Consider the following 22676-nt stretch of genomic DNA (forward strand, 5'->3'; position numbering starts at 1 on the left):
TCCACCTGTAGATGCTGTAAAGAACTGTATCAGTTGGCTTCCAGCCAGGAAGTGACATTTGGAAAAGAATATCAGCTGCAGTGGTAATGGTGGGATTTGTGCTTGCCTTATGTTACCCAGGGAAGGTACTCTGGTTTCTCAGGTAATGGGCAGGGTCATTAAACTTCCAAAAATTTCGGTCCTTTGTGTTAAGCTACCAGGGAGGGTGAAGGGACAAAGCCAAGTGGGGACTGAGTTATGGAGGTCTATGTTCCGACTATGCACGACAAGCAAGCAGCAGCCCCTGCTGAAGTGCGTTGGCTCTCTGGCTACTGGGGTCATGTTTCAGAGAGGAGCATAGCTGCCTCTGTTGCACACAAGTTTGTGCAGGGAGTAAGGAGCACCCAACTTCCACACACTTGCAAGGCAGATCTCACACCTGCAGTTTTCTGCTAGCAGCAGTGAGCTAAGTTCCAGGCTGTCTACACTCAGAACTAAAAACTGCCCCAGGCCATAAGCCTTCACTGCAGAAACAGCAACCATGGCTTTTGGGCCATATCCCTCCCAGTCCACCCACACAGCTTCTACATTTGTGGCTGCATCAAACTTCTCATTTGCTTCCCACCCCCATTCCCTCTGCCCTGACTGCTTCTGGCTAAGGGTGTTCCTCCTCACTAGAAGTTGTATCACAAAATTCATTTGTGAGCTTCTTTCAATCGGTGCCCACTGCCTGAGTAGGCAGACCTCCATGAGGCCCCCTGTGAGGCAGAATAAAGAATGGCTTTCCTTGGTTTGCAGTGGAGACTGGGAATGCATGTAAGGTTCTTCCTGCTGCTGTTCCTACTTTTATATTCCTCCCCCCTCCCCCGCTCCCTAAATCAGTTCTAGCATGGCATTGGGTTAAGGCCTTCCCCTGTGGCCTGGATTTCTAGATTTCCCAGTGGGGGTGTATATCCTGGAGGCAGCCTTTCTCCTTCTCACACTCTAGGGACAAAGTTTTTCATCTGGTTTATGGTGCAGGCTGCATCCTGCCACATCTTTAAAAGAAACGGAGGATTTCAGTTTTCCTGTTAAGTTCCTGCATTGCTTTTTGGAAAAAAAGTTCACAGTGTGAGTATCTACACACTGTTTTGTCTTTCCAAGCAGGAGAGGCATGTTAATGCTGCCTCCAATCTGCCATCTTGGCAAAAAACCCCAGAATATCATTAAATATCCATACTACACAAAGTGATCTACAGATTCAATGCAATCCCTATCAAAATTCCAGTGTCATTCTTCACAGAAACAGAAAACACAATCTTAAAATTTGAATGGGGCCACAAGATCCAAATAGCCAAGACAACATCAACCAAAAAGAACAAAGCTGGAGGTATCACACTGCTGGATTTCAAAATATATTACAAAGCTATAGTAATCAAAACAGCATGACATTGTCATAAAAATAGACACATTGACCAATGACTAAAGAGCTCAGAAATAAACCCACACACCTATGGTCAACTGATTTTCAAAAAGGGTGCCAGGTACAGACAATGGGGAAAAGGACAGTCTCTTCAATAAGCTGTGTTGGAAAAAATGCATATCTTCATGCAGGAAAATAAAAATAAACCCTTATCTTCACCCCTTATACAAGAATCAACTCAGAATAAATATTTAAATGTTAAGACCTAACACTATAAAACTTACAGGTGAAAACATAGGGAGAAACCTCCAGGACACTGGTCTGGGTAGTGATTTCTTGAATTGTCCCCAAAAGCACAGGCAATGAAAGCAAAAATAGACAAATGAGATTACATTAAACTAAAAAGCCTATGCACAGCAAAGAAAATAGTTAACAGAGCAAAAAGGCAACCCACAGATTGGGAGAAAATATTTGTAAAGCATACATTGTACAAGGGGATAAGATCCAAAATATATAAGCAACCACGAAACAAGAAAACAAATAACTCCATCAAAAAATGGGCAAAAGACCTGAATAGTTGTTTCTCAAAAGAAGACATACAAATCATAGTTTTTTGAATGAAATGGGTAAAGGTGGCTATTATCTTGTTTTTCCTGTCTTCAAACTCCCTATTAACAGAAATACAACCTTTTTTGTTTTGTTAATTATGCCCTCTTTACTGAAGTTGTGTGGCCCCAGATGAAATTGGATGACACAAAGTGTGCTCATGCTGCATCAGATTTGTAGTTATCTTCAACTCCCTGCAAATGCTTGTCAGTTTTTAGTTCTCTGGAAAGCAGATGATTATTGGGATGTTAATATTAAGCCTTTGTTTTGTCTTCAGTTTTATCTGCTATGTTCATCAATGTGATTACTTTAGGCCCAGTGGCTGCTGCAGTATCACATTCTCTTATTGTAAAACTTTGCAATATGTAAGCCTTCTCCTTTCCTATCACTTGTAATAGGACACTTACTCATGTTTTACTGAGAAAGTACATAAATACAGCAGGATATTTCCCACAGGGCAATGGACTTGAGTAAAATGGGGTAAGAAAGATAAGGTATACTGTATATTCTTCCCAGGTCATTATGCTCAGTTGGATGGTGTCTTTCACATTTACTGATATTTTCCAACAGTGCAATGCATAGTCACCTGGTGAAAAATGGCTTATGAACAAATATGATTTTGGTTTTGGGGATTGATTCCTTATTTGTCTGCACTAATTTGCAAATTGAGGATACATATGGTAACAGAAAACATGTTAGCGTTCTTGTTCTTTCCAATGTTTGGAATAATTTTTCTTTCTTTTTATATAAGAATTTGTATTATTTTTAAAAAGTTCTCTTCTGCTTCTTCTATTCATCTTACTTTGATAGGAGCTGCTATTCTAGGGCCCCGCTTATCTTCCTCCCTTGGACTACTGAGTCCCATACAGTGAGCTGTGATTTTTATTTGGCTACTGGAGGTTGTATTCTTTCAGGGTATGTATAGATAAGGCAGTTAAACTCTCAGACAATGGCAAATGGGTAGGCAGCGGGAGGTGTAATAGTTTCTGCTTCTAAACTGTTGCACTATCTTGGCTCAAAGCCTCTCTGAAAAAAAAAAAGTTTTAAAATAAACTTTTCTGCTTCAGTTTTCTTTGAATCCAAAATGGAGTTATCTCCTAACAGCAAGCAGTAGGAGCAGTTCAGTCCACCAATACAGCCTCTGTTTAGGTCTACATGAATCAGCAGAATTGGGCAATGCTCCCACTCACACAGCAAGTGAGAGTGACATTTATGGTGATTATTCTCAATATTCTTATTGAATACTTCATATTATAATGATTTGGCTCAATATTCTTATAGACCATGTCTCTATCATCTTACTTGCTCAAACATTCAAGTTTTGTTAAAAATAAGGACCTTTCTTCAGTGGTCCTTCAGCCATCCGACAAATATGTGCCAGCACTGTTCCAGGTGCTTAGTAGACACTGGGCAAAAACTCCTATTAAAGCTGATGTATCAGGAACTGGAGACTTATTTCATATTGGCTCACTCCCCTAAAATTATTCCATCAAAAGTAAGAAGGGGAGGTTCTTTTTGGTCCAACACCTTAAAATGTAACAGACTTCCTTCTGAATGGTAGTTGTTAACCTGTGCCAGGTTATATGTGCTTTGTTAAAGAATTTGTAATACAGAAACATACTCATTTTTTCTCATCTAGCAGTGGCTAAGTCCATGGGCTTTCAAACCCAATTGCCTGGATACAAATCCTGATATTTACCTTGGCCAAATTACTTAATTTATTGCTGCTTCACTGTGTCCCCTTTAAATGGGGAGGGTAACAGTACCTCCATTACAATATGTATTAAATAATTCATATAAAGTGGTTGTGCCTGGCACATAGTAAGTGCTTATGTCATATTTAATGCAGTTATTAAATAAACATGTTTACATCATAATTCACACAGTTATATCAGCACTTTTGACAACCAGTTTTACTTGTTTACAAATCTATCTATACGTCCTTCTCATCCTACAACAGACTCTTTGATGGGGCACAGACGTGTTGGGGGCGACTTGTATAATTTGTTTTCCCAGGACCTAGCACTGTGCCTGGCATATAGCAGTACTCAATATATGTTTGCTGAATGAATGGGAAAGTTGGTCTGAAATTCATTCCTTGATTGGCTAGGGAAAGAGAAGAAAAAAATACCACCATAAAAATGCCCAAATGCAGTGGCTCAGTATCTTAATTTCTAGAGAGCATATTTTACAGCCATAGTCATCCTAGCACCCCAATCTAAGTGCCAGTACAGACATGAATGGAAGCCAACAGGATAGATATGGGAAAACAGTGTGGAGAGTCTACAAACACAATCACCGGCAGGAAAGAGGGATTTCTAACGAGCAGACAGGCATTATTTATTTTGGTGTCATGTGGGGCCAAGAGGCTATATGGGACACAGAAAAAGGTAACAGTTTATAAATATTTCAGGGCAAACTTTACCCTACTAAGCTGCAAATATGAATTTAGATGGATGACAGGTTAGACAAAACAGCCACTGAAGGCCAGGCGCGGTGGCTCACGCCTGTAATCCCAGCACTTTGGGAGGCCGAGGTGGGTGGATCACGAGGTCAGGAGATCCAGACCATCCTGGCTAACACGGTGAAACCCCGTCTGTACTAAAAATACAAAAAATTAGCTGGGCATGGTGGCAGGCACCTGTAGTCCCAGCTAATTGGGAGGCTGAGGCAGGAGGACAGAGTAAACCTGGGAGGCAGAGCTTGCAATGAGCTGAGATCACGCCACTGCACTCCAGCCTGGGCAAGAGAGTGAGACTCTGTCTCAAAAAAAACAACAAAACAAAAACAAAACAAAACAAAACAAAAAAGCCACTGAAATGAAAAGTGAAGGTAGCGCTTATTCACAAGGGACAAGAAAAGTGACCTGCACCTTGAGAAAATCTGCATGAAGAGGCATTTTTGGAATGTGTAACTGCAATTCTATACACAGGGTCTGTTTTTTATCATTAAATGCAACACTGAATAGTCAACGAAGTAAGTGATTTTATTATTATCAACTATAACATTCAAATCAGATTACATAAAAATGGTTCCATAAAATAGTATATTTTAATTACAATTTCTTATTGAAGAGTATACCTTCCTGACCTTTCCCCAGTGATTTGGCACATAAAACAGGTGCTGGACTGTAGCAGTTGTTCTACTACATCCTGTAGGTTAGAGAAACTCATCAGAAGAAAGTTTCAATCATTTCACTGTTATTTTCTGTAATTCTTATTCTCTTATAGCCGATAATCTTCAGGTCTGAAAGACAAAATCAACATATTTCTTCATTAATCACTATTTCGTTTTCTCCTGACTGATGAAGATTATTTTTCCAATTTAAAATAAAAATAATTGTTCACCAAGAAATAGCTACAAACACTACATCTAAATTTTTGGTGACAAAAAAAACCATTAACATAAAATCTTTATAAAGTAGAACAGTTAAGTGACAACTCCAAAGTTTTTTTGAAAGTATAAATACAAGCCACCTTGTGCCTATATAAGAATGTATTTAGTAACTTAATAACCTGAATTCAATGTCTCTGTTCCATTTTTAAACACTTTTATAAAGTTTTTATTGAAAAGATTACTGTAATTTTTAAGAGTTTAAAAGTCAGACACGGATTTATAGAAAAAATGCAAATTTGAATAAGTGATTTTTCCTATTTATATTATCATATGCTAAATTTAATTTTCATTATGATCCACATACAAAATAAGTATATAAACACCAGTCCTCTAATATTTATTTACAAACATAACTGGTTTTCCTTATTTATGTGATTATAAGATTAATCACACCTGAGAGTTGCTTTCATTAGTAAATTAAAAAAAAATTTTCAGAAGTATTAAATTACAACAACAAATTAAAAATAGGAAATTATAAAATGCAAACAATTTGTCCTGTTATCTTTTCAAGAGTGTATTTGTAGGTATTGAGCTTCCATATGGAATTTTCTGAAGGAAGTTAGTAACACACTCAACAGATATTTTGGCCAAGATGGCTGATTAGAAGCAGCTGTGGTCTGCAGCTCTCCCAGAGGAATGAAAATGGCAAGTGAATTCAGCACCTTCAACTGAAATACCCAGGTTCTCACATTGGGACTGACTAGGCAGACAACTCAATTCATGGAGAAAGAACTAAGGAAATCAGGATGGAGTGATCGCCCACCTGGGAGTGGCATGGAGCCAAAGAAACCCCCACTCTCAGCCAAGGGAAGCAGTGAGTGCTTGTGTGACCCCACCTGGGAAACCACATTTCTCCCACAGATCTTTGCAGCCTGTGGATCAGGAGATACCATCGTGAGCCCACACCAACAGGGCCTTGGGTCCAATACACAGAGCTGTGCAGAGTCTTGGCAGAGCAGTTGCTCAGGCTCACACAGAGACCCAGGAGTTTAACAGATTCCAGCCCCAGGAATCCCCGTAAGGCAGGAGATCCATCTGTAAATTCCCCGAGGAAGGGGGCTGAATCCAGGGAGCCAAGCAGTCTTGTTCTGTGGGCCCCACTTCCACGGCACCTCACAAGTTAAGCCTCACTGGATTGGAAATCCAGCCAACCAGTGCAACAGGCTAGAGACTGCCTGAGATGGACAAGTTTCTGTGGGGAGGGGCAGCTGCCAGTTCTGTGGTTAGGTCAACTCAGCCATTCCAGCCTGCCAACTCCAAGGAGTTCACTGGACAAGGAGGAGTCCCCCACAATGCAACACAGCTGCTATGCCAGATCATGGCCACACTGCTTCTTTAACTGGGACCCTAATCCATCCCTCCTCACTGGGTGGGGCCTCCCTGTAGGAATTTCAACAACTCTAGCCAGGGTTATATGAACAGAACTCTGATCTCTCCCTGGGATGGAGCCCTGGGGAGAGACGGCCCCTGTTTCTGCAGTTCATTTGACACAGTCATTCCAGCCTGCCAGTTCCAGGGAGTCTAGGCAGTCCAGACAAGGAGGAGTCCACCACAATGCAGCACAGCTGCTGTGCCAGACTGTGGCTAGACTTTTTCTTTAAGTGGGACCCCGATCCATCCCTCCTCACCAGTTGGTGCCAGAGAGGACCAGCAACTCCAGGAATTTCAGCAACTCCAGCCAGGGTTATAGAGACAGATCTCTGATGCCTCCCTGGGTTGGAGCCCCTGGCAGGAGGGGTGGCCAACATCTAACCAGTTCAGTCGACTCAGCCTTTCCAGCCTGTTGGCTCTGGACAGTTCAAGCAGTCTGGATGGGGATGGGCTCCCCACAATGCAGCATACCTGCTCTACCAAAAAGCAGCCAGACTGCTTTAAGCAGGTCCCTGATCCTGTTCCTTCTGACTAGGTGAGATCTCCCAACAGGGGTCTCCAGACAACTCCTACAGGAGTGTCTGGGCCAGCAACAGGTCAGTACCCCTCTAGGACGGAGCTCCCAAAGGAAGGAACAGGCTACTGTCGTTGCTGTTTTGCAGGCTGAACTGGTGATACCTCCAAGTAAGGTAAAAACTGAAACAACTAGGGTCTGGAGAGATCCCCCAGCAAACTGCAACAGTCCTATGGAAAAGTGGTCTGACTGTTAATAGAAAAACAACAAACAAAGTAACAACAACAGCAACAAAAAAAGACCCCACAAAAACCCCACTGAAAGGTAAGCCACCTCAAAAATCGAAGACAGATAAGCCCACAAAGATGAGAAAGAATCAACGCAAAAACCCTGAAAACTCTAAAAGCCAGAGTGCTTCCTCTCCTCCAAATGACTGCAACACCTCCTCAGCAAAGGCACAAAACTGGGCTGAAGTTGAGATGGTTGAACTGACAGAAGTAGGCTTCAGAAGGTGAGTAAAATGAACTTCACTGAGCTAAAGGAGCGTGCTGTAACTCAATGCAAAGAAGTTAAGAATCATGATAAAACAATACAGGAGCCAACAGCCAGAATAGGCAGTTTAGAGAGGAGCATTACCGATCTGATGGAGCTGAAAAATACAACATGAGAAATACATAATGCAATCACAAGTATCAATGGCAGAATAGACCAAGTATCTTTCTGAAATAAGACAGGCAGACAATTTTATACACACACACACACACACACACACACACACACAGAAACACACACATAGAATGAAAAGGAATGAACAAAACCTCCAAGAAATATGGGACTATGTAAAAACCTATGACAAATTGGGGTACCTGAAAAAGGGAGAACAGAACCAAGTTGGAAAACATACTTCGAGATATCATCCAGGAGAACTTCCCCAACCTAGCAAGACAGGCCAAAACTCAAATTCAGGAAATCCAGAGAACCCCAGTAAGGTATTCCATGATAAGAGCAACTTCAAGACACACAATCTTCAGATTCTCCAAGGTCAAAATAAAAGAGAAAATGTTAAGGGCAGCCAGAAAGAAAGGCCAGGTCACCTACGAAGAGAAACCAGTCAGACTAACAGTGGACCTCGCAGTAGAAACCTTACCAGCCAGAAGAGAACGGGGCCAATATTCAACATTCTTAAAGAAATTCCAACCCAAAATTTCATATCTGGCCAAACTAAGCTTCCTAAGTGAAGAAGAAATAAGATCTTTTTCAGACAAACAAATGCTGAGAGAATTCGTCACCACCAGGCCTGCCTTGCAAGAGCTCCTGAAGAAAGCACTAAATATGGAAAGGAACAACCACTACCAGCCACTACAAAAACACACTAAAGTACACAGACCAGTGATGCTATGAAGCAACCAAATAAACAAGTCTGCTAACCAGCTAGCATCATGACAAGATCAAATTCACACACAACACTATTAACCTTAAATGTAAATAGGCTAAATGCCCCAATTTAAAGACACAGACTGGCAAACTGGATAAAGAGTTGAGACCCATTGGTATGCTGTCTTTAAGAGACCCATTTCACGAACAAAGACAGACATAGGCTCAAAATAAAGGGATGGAGGAAAAATTTACCAAGCAAACGGAAAACAGAAAAAAGCAGGGGTTGCAATCCTAATTTCTTACAAAACAGACTTTAAACCAACCAAAATTTACAAAGACAGAAGGTAAAGGTTCAATTCAACAAGAGTTAACTATCCTAAATATATATGCACCTAATACAGGAGCATCCAGATTCACAAACAAGTTCTTAGAGACCTACAAAGAGACTTAGACTCCTACATGATCATTGTGGGAGACTTTAATGCCCCACTGACAATATTCGACAGATCACTGGGACAGAAAATTAACAAAGATATTCAGGACCTGAATTCAGCTCTGGATCAAACAGACCTGATAGATATCTATAGAACTCTGCACCCCAAAACAACAGAACATACATTCTTCTTGTTGCCACATGGCATTTACTCTAAAACTGATCACAGGAAGGTAAAACACTTCTCAGCAAATGCAAATAACTGAAATCATTACAGTTTCTCAGATCACAGCACAATCAAATTAGAACTCAAGGCTAAGAAATTCACTCAAAACTATACAACTACATGAAAACTGAACAATCTGCTCCTGAATGACTCCTGGGTCAATAATGAAATTAAGGCAGAAATCAAGGAGTTCTTTGAAACTAATGAGAATGAAGAGACAACATACCAGAATCTCTGAGATGCAGCTAAAGCAGTGTTAAGAGGGAAATTTGTAGCACTAAATGTCCACATCAAAAAGCTACAAAGATCTCAAATTAACAACCTGATATCACAACAAAAAGAACTAGAGTACCAAGAGCAAACATAGCTAGCAGAAGACAAGAAATAACCAAGATCAGAGCAGAACTGAAGGAGACAGAGACAAGAAAATCCTTCAAAAAAAAAAAAAAAAAAAAAAATCGATGAATCCAGGAGCTGGTGTTTTGGGAAAAAAAAAAAAATAATAAAATAGGCTGCTAGCTAGACTAATAAAGAAGAAGAGAGAGGAGAATCGACACAATCAGAAATGATAAGGGGGTATCACTACTGATCCCACAGAAATACAAACCATCATTCAAGAATACTACAAACACCTCTATACACATAAACTAGAAAATCTAGAAGAAATGGATAAATTCCTAGACACATCAACCCTCCAAAGACTGAACCAGGAAGAAATTAAATCCCTGAATAGACCCATAATTCTGAAATCAAATCAGTATAAATAGCTCACTAACCAAAACAAAAAAAAACGATGACCAGACAGATTTAGAGCTGAATTTTATCAGAGGTATAAAGAAGAGCTGGTACCATTTCTACAGAAACTATTCTAAAAAATTCAAAAGAAGGGACTCCTCCCTAACCTATTTTATGAGGCCAGCATAATCCTAATACCAAAATCTAGCAGAGGTACAACATAAAGAAAACTTCAGGCCAATATGCCTGAAGAACATCAATGCAAAAATCCTCAATAAAACACTGGCAAACTGAATCCTGCAGCACATCAAAAAGCTTATCCACCACAATCAAGTCAGCTTCATCCCCAGGATGCAAGGTTGGTTCAATATATGCAGATCAATAAATGTAATTCATCAACATAAAAAGAACTAAAGACATAACCACATGATCATCTCAATAGACACAGAAAAAGCCTTTGATAAAATTCAATATCCTTTCATGTTAAAAACTCTCAATAAATAAGGTATTGAAGGAACATGCCTCAAAATAGTAAGAGCCATATGTGAGAAACCTACAGCCAATACTATACTAAATGGTGAAAAGCTGGAAGCATTACCCTTGAAAACCAGCAAATGACAAGGATGCCTTTTTTCACCACCCCTATTCAACATAGTACTGGAAGCTCTGGTCAGGGCAATCAGGCAAGGGAAAGAAATAAAGGGTATTCAAATAGGGAGAGAAGAAGTCAAATTACCTTTGTTTGCAGATGACATGACGCTATATCTAGAAAATCCCATGGTTTCATCCCAAAAGCTTCTTAAGCTGATAAGCAACTTCAGCAAAGCCTCAGGATACAAAATCAATGTGCAAAAATTGCTAGCATTCCTATACACCAACAACAGGCAAGCAGAGAGCCAAATCATAAATCAACTCCCATTCACAATTGCTACAAAAGAATAAAATACCTAGGAATACAACTAACAAGGGAAATGAAGGACCTCTTCAAGTAGAACTACAAACCACTACTCAAGGAAATCAGAGAGGACACAAACAAATGGAAAAACATTCCATGCTCATGGATAGGAAGAATCAGTATGGTGAAAATGTCCATACTGCCCAAAGTAATTTATAGGTTCAATGCTATTCCCATTAAGCTAACATTGACATTCTTCACAGAATCAGAAGAAACTATTTTAAAATTCATATGGAACCAATAAAGAGCCCAAATAGCCAAGACAATCCTAAGCAAAAACAACAAAGCTGAAGGCACTTCACTACCCAACTTCAAACTATACTACAAGGCTACAGTAACCAAAATCGCATGGTACTGGTACAAGAACAGACACATAGACCAATGGAACAGAACTGAGAACTCAGAAATAAGACTACATGACTACAACTATCTGATCTTCGACAGATCTGACAAAAACAAGCAATGGGGAAAGGATTTTCTATTCCATAAATGGTGCTGGGAAAACTGGCTAGCCATATGCAGAAAACTGAAACTGGACCCCATCTTTACAGCTAATACAAAATTTAACTCAAGATGAATTAAAGACTTAAATGTAAAACCCAAAACTATAAAACCCTAGAAGAAAATCTAGGCAATACCATTCAGGACATAGGCATGGGCAGATTTCATGACAAAAATTTCAAAAGCAATTACAACAAAAGCATAAACTGACAAATGGGATGTAATTAAACTAAAGAGCTTCTGCACAGCAAAAGAAACTAGCATCAGAGTCAACTCAGAGAATGGGAGAAAATGTTTGTAATCTATCCATCTGACAAAGGTCTAATATCCAGCATCTACAATGAACTTAGGCAAATTTAGAAGAAAAAATAACCCCATTAAAAAGCAGGCAGGCAAAGGACATGAACAGATGTTTCCTAAAAGAAGATATTCACGAGGCCAACAAACATGAAAAAAAGCCAACATCATTGATCATTAGAGAAATGCAAATCAGAACTACAACTGAGATACCATCTCATGCCAGTCAGAATGGAAATTATTAAAAAGCCCAGAAACAACAGATGATGGCAAAGTTGTGGAGAAAAAGAAACTTTTACATTGTTGGTGGGAGGGTAAATTAGTTCAACCACTGTGGAAGACAGTGTGGCAATTCCTCAAAGATTTCTAGAGGTAGAAATACCATTTGACCCAGTAATTCCATTACTGGGTATATACCCAAAGGAATATAAATCATTCTATTATAAAGACAAACGTATGTGTATGTTCATTGCAGCACTATTCACAATAGCACAGACATGCAATCAACCCAAATGCCCAGACTGGATAAAGAAAATGTGGTACATATACACCATGGAATACTATGCAGCCATAAAAAGGAATGAGATCATGTTCTTTGCAGGAACATGGAACTTGAAGCCATTATCCTTAGCAAACTAATGCAGGAACAGAAACCCAAACACTGCATGCTCTCACGTATGGGAGCTGAAAGATGAGAATACATGGACACATGGGGTTGGGGGGAACAACGTACAATGGAGCCTGTTAGGAGGGTTTAGGGGAGGGAGAGCATCAGGAAGAATAGCTAATGGATGCTGGAGATTGGTTGATCTGTGCAGCAAACCACCATGGCACATGTTTACCTATGTAACAAACCTGTACAACCTGCATGTGTACCCCGGAACTTAAAATAAATGTTGAAGAAAATAAATAAGTATTTCGAAGACAACTGTAAAAATATGTAATAGTTTGAGTTCCTTTAAACAGTAGACGACTTTGCCCAAAAACAACTTAATCTACTAGTCCCTTTCTATATTTATAAATTTATAAATGTTTTCTGAAACTGAATACTCACAGGATACCACATAGCCTACCTAAGAAGACTGACAGTCTACTAGCCAAGTAAAAGAATTTTACTCTACAGAATTTTAAATTGTTTATTATTAAACTCTGAGCAACGAAGGCACTGATCTGGGAGACTAGCCATGTATGCTTTGCCATATCAGCCATCTATAACAATAAGAAGATAAACTGCAGAATTTTGTCACTTTGTTTGTGAAATCTCTATCGAAATGTAAAAACTGCATCCAAAGTCTGGGAAATAACAATCTGATGACAGCTACACGCAGATCCAGAATATACCTTTTTCACCTTTGGTATGTGACTCAATATACCCAAAGCAGTTCTTAGTAAAGAGACACCAGTACATTTTAAGAAACAATTTGTTATCCCATCCAGCTGGTTCATATAATTACAAAGGAGGTGGTGGTAATACAATTGGAAAGAAATCTAAGTTAATGTCCCACAAGAAGTCTGCAACTCCACTCAATAGAATTAAATGGGTTTAGTCACAGTCACCAGTTGTTTCCACACAAAAAGGTTTATTTAATCGAAATGAAACGACAATGCCACCTTTCAGTGGAATTTAGAAGTAAAGCTGAATGGTATAACCCACCACGTAAAGGAATGCGGACACTGACCTCAAGGCAATAGAGGGCTAATGAAGCCCAAATTTGTTTCAAGATTTTTTTTGGAGGAAGTATAAAAATATGGGCCCTGCCAGAACAGTGGCAGTGATGAGAAAAAAGAGAGGTCAGGTTCAGAATTTTGGAAACAAGAGAGAAACAGGTTCGGTTTGGAGGTGGGTGGGGTGGGAGAGAGAAGAGGAAAGGACCCAGGGAGATGGCAGGAAGGAGTTACTAGAAAACTGCATTCAGAGGTTACTAATTTTCAGATTGAAGAATGCAGCTATGCTGTTTTTCAGGATAGGGAATGGAGGGTTGATTCTGACTATGATAAAATTTGGACATGGCAGACATGTAGAAATTAGGATTTGGCACTTAGGAAACTTGAGGCAAGAGGGAACAAATTGGAAGGTCTCTAACACAGGCTTCTGCTTTTCTACCCCTCCATGTCATGTGGCCCCACTTAAAAATCTTGAATGACCCTCTCTTGCATTCTCAAAGTTCAAATACTCTAGAATTAAACATATGAGCCTCCACTATGTGGCCCCACTTAACTTTTCTGAGTTATTCTTTCTACACTCTATTTTCTATAGCCTGGTCCCTCTACACTGCTTGCTATTGCCCAGATACGTACCTGAAATTTCCTCTTTCTCTTTTCTCTGCCTGGCAACCATGACTAATCTTTCAAAATCCACCTCAAACGTTACATTTTCTGTCCAGCTCTTCACAACAATTCCTTTCTAACATAGACTGGGCTCCTTTCTCTAGGATTGCCAGAAAGCTTAATGCATATTTCCACTACAATGTTTCTCTAATCATACTGGCTCTTCCTTGTAAATCACAAATGCTGAGTGGTCACTAGGTGCCACAAAGAATAATAAAGACTTCACATGAATTATTTTATCCTCACAACTACTTTGTAAGAAAGACACTGTCAATAATTTCATTTTACAGTGACAAAACTTAGGCTCAGAGCAGCTCCGTAACTTGGCTAAGGATACACAGCTAGGAGGCAGATGGCAGGGATCTGAGTGTAAACAATTTGACTCCAGTGCTTGCAAGCACCATTTTATTCTATATGATGCCTCTTAGGCTGCCAGTCCTCTGAAGGCAGGACGCTGATATGATTATCTTGTACTCCCATCAGCCAGGGCAATGTCCGGTACACAGTGGATGCCTGGTATATCTAAGCACAGTACAGAGTACAGTGACCCCCTTGAAAATGTCACTTCATGTGCAAATTCATCTTTAAATAATTGGGATATTTTGCAGATGGTTAATTTGCTTCCAAAGGGGGAAAAACAGTATCATGGTCAAAGACTAGATAGTTAAGACAGTGGCACAGCTCGAAACATCAACTCATACTGAAGGCAATTAATGATACATGTTTTTCAGGAGGTTCCCCTGTGGGGAAAAGAGAGGTTTTTACACTAAATATGGTTTTACTTCTCTCTGTCTCAAACAGAAATGAAAATATGCATACACACAAGTTTTCTGTATTGCTTATTTCTTTCCACTAAAACAAAGAAATTCAAGATAATATAAGAAAGGGGAGGAGAGGGCTATTTATGTCTGTCTTTCTCAAACCTCAGCAGGCATACAAATTGCTTGGATTCTTATGAGAATGCAGCTTCTGATTTCACTTATTCTGTGGAGGGGCTCATGACTCGGCATCCTAACAAGCTCCCACTTGATGCATTGCTGGTTTATGGACCACATTCTAATTAGCATGGGTTCCCCTTAGACCAAAGACAGAGCTATTTATAAGACAGAGGAGCACCTTCAGTAAGAAATTACTAACACTATCTAACAGAAGGTAACACACATACTTCTTCCTAAACTAGAGATGACTCCATTTGATACACAGTATTTTTCCTGGTTCTTTTCTCCCAAATTGTAGTTCAAGTAGCTTTAGTACTCAGCAAATGTATTTAGATTCTTTAAAAGTTGGTAACTCACATATGGTAACATTATGCAAACTAGAATTGAATTCTCAGATTATGTTGCTTACATATTTTTCCTATTTTGTGCTGAGATGACCTAATCTCCTCACTAGATTAAATAGTTTTTAAAAACAAGAAGTGTGGCATCTAGCACATTACTTTTCATATTAGGAATGCTTAAATATTTGAAACTTAAATGAAATGGCTTAATCTTTTACAAGAGGGATGATAGGTGAATGTATATTGTACATTAGCCCTACTTCTTCGTCACTGCTTCACTGAAAATAACAAATTTATGTAGTTTTAAAATGTACATTAATGTTACCTAAGGTTAATATATTTGTAAATAATAACAGTATTCTAAACAATCACAGGAAATCTTTAGAGGGATATTTCAAATGCCATTTCTGCCATTTCTAACACCTGTCAATTTTTTTTCATATAAATTATACAAATTTACTCTTTGACAGAAATATAAGTTGTATGTTAATGAAATTGCCATGATCGTTCTTTCGACATGTAATACAAAGTATCCAAAATTGGCTATGTTAGAGCTGCACTAAAGCAAGGCCTGTTAAGAAAAATGTCTATTTTACCTATAGTTAAACAAGATTTAAGTAAGCAGCAAAACCCAAAACATGAATTTATCACACTTCACGAACAGAACATCAATTTCCCTTTCAGGGAGGATATGATTCCATTCATGCATTCATTCATTCAACAAATTGACTGGTCAGGTCCTTCTGTGGGCACTGGGAATAAAGTAGTGAGCAGGACCAAGTCCTCATCTTTGTAAAGCAGTTTCTAACAGTGGATTATATGTGTGTGCGTGTGTGTATGTGTGTGTATAATTGTTATCTAATAAAGCTATGATATATATTTTATATAAAATTTATATATAGTATACGCATATATAAAATATATATGAAACATACACAAGTTTTGACCTTTGAAGTGAAAGCTGAAAGTTTTAAACTTTCATTTATGTGCTTAGAATGTACTTTGGAGATTACTGAATCATCTAAGAAATAGCTAACATAAAACTTTCTTTAATTCATTCTCTAAATTGTGCTACACTTTCCACAGCCATCAAATGTTCTGTAATAACTATTTTGCAGATAATACTTGTCACTAGCAAAAACTGCCCTTAAACAAAGTAATTTCTGAAAATAGTATTACTTTTTTTGAGTGAGAAAACAGAACTTTAAAAAGGCCCGTCTGAGTTGTAGAAAATTCTCTATGGTTCTTGTGACTGCTTAAAAACAGTTAAAGTCACACTACATGCCACATCATTCTGTTTCCTATAGCAAATTCTTTACCATACGCATGCCTATGCAAAACACTGCCTGCTACTCATTAGATGAAACAAGCAAAATACCGCTACTCATTAAGATGAAATAAGCACATATCAAAAAAGCAGAGATTCAAATTCAGAATTCAGTACTGACAGAGGTCAAAACATTTATATTATCCTGAAAATGGAGTAATTTCTACAGAAGAATTTACCTCTTTACATTAGGAAAAAACTTTTTGGAGATTTTAGTTTGTATTATAAAATGGTAAGAAAAATTTACTTGTTTGTGAATAAAACAAAACATCAAGTTATGAAGCACATGGTTTATGCTACAGTAAGATTAGTGACACTTAATATTATTGGTCCTACTAAGAATAATTTATTTTTGAAGTAAAAAAAAATTCCATTTCAGCTGTGAGTCTAGGAAATTGAGCGTAGCTAAAGTGTAATCTCAAAAATATTTTTTTTCTTCATTAGGTTTTATGTCTTTTCACTCTGAAATAATATTTCTTAGTATAATGCTTATTCTATGAAACATTTAAAAGACTAAAATATTTGGATGGTGAACTAATCTTAAAAGCAATAAAAGGTCAGTGTGAATTTTAAGTCATTTCCATTGTATGAATGAAATTATTTAGAATAAACCATTTCAGGAAATCTGGTGACATCACATATTCTTTAAGGATGTTACCTATACTGAGAGGTAAAGTAATGGTGCCTTAACACTCATTTCCCTAGGCACTGTAGCACCATCCTGATCAGAAAAAGCTCAACATACATTAAAAAAAAATTTTTTAATCTCTCCTTGATTATTCTTTTGTGTTTCTTCCCTTTCAGATACAAACCTACAGATCAACATGCTTTTAAATAAACTAAACCTGTTAGATTGTTGAATATTTTTGCCAAATGATTTTTTTCAATTAAAATGAACAGAAATTGGCATTACATTCAACTACACTATTTTAGTCAAAATCTGTATCAGCTAGGACTTATAAATGATTTGGTTTTTGTTGTTTAAATAGAGAATACTTTTTTATTTTAATAGCCAGTCCTAATCTGTTCATATCCAAAGAACAGTACAGCTTAGAATGCCTATGTGAGCAAAACTCAGGACTGGAGAGACTGAAGTCTATCACTGAAGTCAATACTGAGCTGGTTGAAATGGGTAGGAAAGTTGGAAAGTAACCTTAGTCCACAAGTCCAGCAAGTAACTTCTGACTGTGAAGAGCAGCAAATTAAGTTAAATCGTGTGGAGAAAATGCCACATGACTAGACTAGCATAAAATTATGGAAAATCTTAAAGCTGTCCAGATCCCAGCAACTTACGGGATTAGAAAAGGTAGAAATCCTTCTACACTGTCTTTAAGTCTCTGATCTGGAGCATATTTTATAAAGGCATAGGTAAAAGTAATTTTTTCCTGAGTATTAAGTAAATCTGAAAATGGGTAGTTTTTAGGATTAATAGCTTTCATATCGAGAATATGCACTAAGCTTAAATTCTTGCTCTCTTCTTGAGCTATAGACTGAACAGGATGCTCACCAATGCAGTGCTAAGGTTCCCAGCATCTGGAATCCAGCTTTTCTTTTACAGAGCTGAATGGATTACAATTGAACTCCCTAATCCTCATCCAACTTTCAGAAGAGACAATTCTGCATCAGTAATGGTTGTCCTCATACTTTGTCTTCATCCTTACCACCCATCTCTCCTTTGCAGGCACATTTCTAACAGCACACACTGTAGAGTATTGAAAAACCAGGAACACAGGTTGTTATTATAAAAACCTGTTTTCAGGCATGTATTGATGCTGAAGCTTTCCATGGTTAGCTTCTCTACAAAGGAGAGTTTTGCTTTAAAAAAGCACTTCTTACTGAATTAACATGTAAGGAAAAATACTACAAAGCAATTCAAGTTGAATGTTTTCACATGCCTAGTTTTCCCTAGGAAAAGCTCTGCTACATCATTTTGCAAAAATTGAAAATAAAGTTTAAAATGATCCAAGTTTTATTTGTAGACTACAGTTTGAAACATTTCCATTACAATGAGCATGATTAATTTCCATGATTATTGGGGTTGTGAAATGTGCTGGCAAAACTGCAATAATTATGTAAGTAATTATTGATAGTATTAAAATAAATTGACCATTTTAAAGCTACAATCTCAAGCAACAGAATTGTGAAGAAAAGATGGTGCTATTTTTTTCCTTTAAAGAAAAAAGAAAAAAAAAATTTAAGTGTAAATCCCACAGTTACCATTTGCACATTGCAAATACATATCTGCTTTGTACCATCAAGAAATATAAAATATAACTTCATAACATTTTCACAGAATTTATGTATCCACGATTTATGTAAAATATAATACACCAAGTATATCCACTAGTAAAATATAATACACCAAGTATATCCACTAGTAAAATATAATACACCAAGTATATCCACTAGTAAAATATAATACACCAAGTATATCCACTAGTAAAATATAATACACCAAGTATATCCACTAGTAAAATATAATACACCAAGTATATCCACTAGTAAAATATAATACACCAAGTATATCCACTAGTAAAATATAATACACCAAGTATATCCACTAACTTAAGAAGTGAGATGAACAGGCAATAGTACCCATAGTATATATAAAATGGCTTTTAGTTTTCAAAAAGTATAGTTTTGTCATAAATATCAATTTCATTCCCTATCTTCTACCATAGCTTAAAAATGACAATAACTAATGACTAAACTAATAACTAGCAAAAGAAAACCTAATGATGCTGAAACTAGGCCTGAAAGAATCTTTGTAGGTTATTTAAATAATGTAAATAAAATCCCAACAATGCTGGCCTTTAATTAAGATTAAAGCAATTTTGTCAATCATCTACTGGGTTCAAAGTTCTTTGATAATGGTTTCTGCTGCTCAATAGCTTTTAGTCTCTAATAGAAAAGTTAATAAACTTATATTTAACCAAATATTTATAACAGTTCCAATTATAAGATGTACATTTTAATATTATAAACATATTTTAAGTATTATTACTAGGGAAGCAAACACCAAAGCAAGCTATTTTTGTGGCTCTTTACTTGTGGCGCAATGCAGGTACATCTGTTTGTCAAGTCTCTGCAGATTCGCCATCAGATCTATCTTAAACAAATTCCAGGTACTACATTCCAAAGGAAGATAATATTCTTGGCTTAGTATGTTGGGCAGAACAAAAGCATATCTTAAGCAAGGTCTTCCTCCAAAAGGAGCAAAAAATTTTTTTCTAATAAAGGCAATCCTTCCAATAATAAAAAACCTCATGTTCCATGAATTGAACTGCATGGCATATCAAATATTTTAATTCTAATTCTAAAGTATGTAATATTTAATAGTAGAACTTTATAAAACGGCATAGTCCAATAACTAAAATAGCATAGTCCAATAATGTAGACACTAGCCATATGAAGCTAGGGTAATATTATTTACTAACATAAATAATAAAAAATTCAGTTCCTCAGTCACATTAGCCACAGTGCAAGGCCTCAAGAGCTACATATCAACAGTAGCTAATGTATTTGAAGCTCAAATAGAGTTACCTCCCTCCCTTCATCCCTCCCTCCTTGCTTCCTTCTCTTTTATTTTTTTGAGACGGAGTTTTGCTCTTGTTGCGCAGGCTGGAGTGCAATGGCGTGATCTCGGCTCACTGCAACCTCTGCCTCCCGGGTTCAAGCAATTCTCCTGCCTCAACCTCCAGAGTAGCTGGGATTACAGGTGCCCAACACCATATCCAGCTACTTTTTATTTTATATTTTTATTAGAGACGGGGTTTCACCATGTTGGCCAGGCTGGTCTCGAACTCCCAACCTCAGGTGATCCACCCACTTCAGCCTCTCAAAGTGCTGGGATTACAGGCATGAGCCACAGCGCCAGGCTTCCCTCTCCTTCTCCTCCCTCTCCCACTCCCTCCCCCTCCCCCTCTCTCTTCCTCTCCCTCTCTCTCAGCAGGTCTTGCTCTGTTGTCCAGGCTGGAGCGTGGTGGCATGATCATGGCTCACTGCAGCCGCAACCTCCTGGGCTCAAGGGATCCTCCTGCCTCAAGCCTCCCAAGTAGCTGGGACTACAGGTGTGTGCCAACACACCTGGCTAATTTTTTTGTTTTTTGTTTTTGTAGAGACAGGGTCTTGCCATCTTGCCCAGGCCGGTCTCGAACTCCTGGACTCAAGAGGTCCTCCTGCCTTGGCCTCCCAAAGTGCTAGGATTATAGGCTGAGAGTTTTTTCCATCATTGCAGAAAGTTCTACTCAAGAGCCTTGAAGTAAATGATCATCTATTTCTTAGACAAACTTGACTATTTTTTTTTCTGGTCACATGCTTTTCACATAATAAAGACTAACTGGACTTGATGTCACCTCAAATGTGCAGGGAGAAAGAAATATAGAATAATTTATATTAAATGACTAGTACACCTATACTATCCGTATGTTTCAGTAAACGTATACTTATTTTATTACTTTGACAATACAAGTTAACATATGTATGTGACTACTTATGAGGAAAAATCACAACTTTAATAAAGCATAAAGGAAAACTTGTTGTCTAATGAATATTCCTGCCTCAGGGAAATCTGGAATGAAGACAGAGGGCAGGAAAATCCATTCCCAGAGTAGTAACTAAAAATGCATCAAGTGGCTCTAAGTTTCTCTAAAAGTCTCCTTAAAAATAGCTATAGAAAAGCCCTTTCTAATTCTATTAATAAAATGAAGGCACTCAGGCACCTTCTAATTTGTTTCAAAAGAAAGCAGAAATCACTCGGTAAAATAAGAATTTTAGTCAGTACTCTGACTATAATAACACTAAGTATAATTTGTGAATTGTTATTATATTACTGTGGTGCCAGTTTAACTGATTTAGAATACACTTTAGAATATTCATGAAATATGACTTCAAGTGTATAATATGTATTTGCACATACATGATTTAACAGAACCTTCGTTATTTCTAATTTAAAAGAAAAGAGTACCACAGCCCTCTTGGTCAGGAATATAAATTCATTTATGATGGTGTTTGTGTAAGAAAATCAGATATATATTTACAGAACTTGTTATAGGAAGGTAACCTGTCAAAACTTCAAGGACAACTTAAAATGTTTTTAGTATATAACTTACCAAAGCTGAATATTTTCAAACTCTATCAACTTAAGTACATTTACAATAAAATTCTACACTAGCAAGCATGTTAAAATGGTATAGAATTTGCAATAGCAAAAAAATTCTCCTATTAAAAACTTAGCACTTTAAGTGTGCTAAGTTGCTCACTTATTCCTTCCAGCAATTCTCAGAAGTATGGACTGGCTCTAATTTACAACTGAAGAAACTGAGTTAAGATGAAGAAACTAAGGCTCAAAATGACAGATGACTTAAGGTTATAGAGTCAGCTGCTATAGAGGCAAGATTTGAACCTTTGTTTGGATTTTTCTAAAACTTCGTTAAGCTATTCATGACAATTTCACAATTAATTTTTAGGGAAAGAGTTCATGTCTTCATTCTTTCAAAAACACTCACTGAGTACCCATTATGTGCCAAGTACTATTTCTAAATGTTTCTAAGTATTTCTATGATGTAAATGCTGAACCAGACAATGTCCCTGCCCCCTTGAAGCTGACATGCCAATGCAAGAAGGGGCATTCCAGCAGAGTAAGGAGCATGACACAGCAGCTAGTCACTCAGGCTTGAATCCCTAAACTACCATTTACAACTATGTGATATTAGTCAAGTTACTTTATCTCTCTGTGACCACATTTTCTCATTTAAAAAATAAGAATAAAAATTGTACTGACTCACTAGATCGCTCTGAGGATTAGTAGATTAATACACTTAAAGCATACAATAAATGCTTTATTAATGCTTGCTATTTTTATTATTGCCATGAGTGTAGGGAGACAAATAATAAACACACATATAAATAAAAGTACTGTAGACAGTGATAAATGCTGTGAAAAAAATGA

At 37.6% G+C, this 22676-nt stretch overlaps 1 protein-coding gene across 1 annotated transcript in view; it reads right to left on the reverse strand.

Annotated features, from left to right (window-relative positions):
- Positions 1-4952: 4952 nt before the first annotated feature.
- Positions 4953-22676, reverse strand: part of MRPL13 (mitochondrial ribosomal protein L13) — a 49350-nt gene continuing 31626 nt past the window's right edge. The window contains exon 7 of the mRNA XM_033202738.1: positions 4953-5233. Within this exon, the coding sequence (XP_033058629.1) occupies positions 5212-5233 (22 nt within the window). The 3' untranslated portion in view covers positions 4953-5211. The remainder of the gene's footprint in view (positions 5234-22676) is intronic.

Source organism: Trachypithecus francoisi, unplaced genomic scaffold (genome assembly GCF_009764315.1).
Source record: "Trachypithecus francoisi isolate TF-2019V2 unplaced genomic scaffold, Tfra_2.0 Lachesis_group7, whole genome shotgun sequence".
Classification (NCBI taxonomy): domain Eukaryota; kingdom Metazoa; phylum Chordata; class Mammalia; order Primates; family Cercopithecidae; genus Trachypithecus; species Trachypithecus francoisi.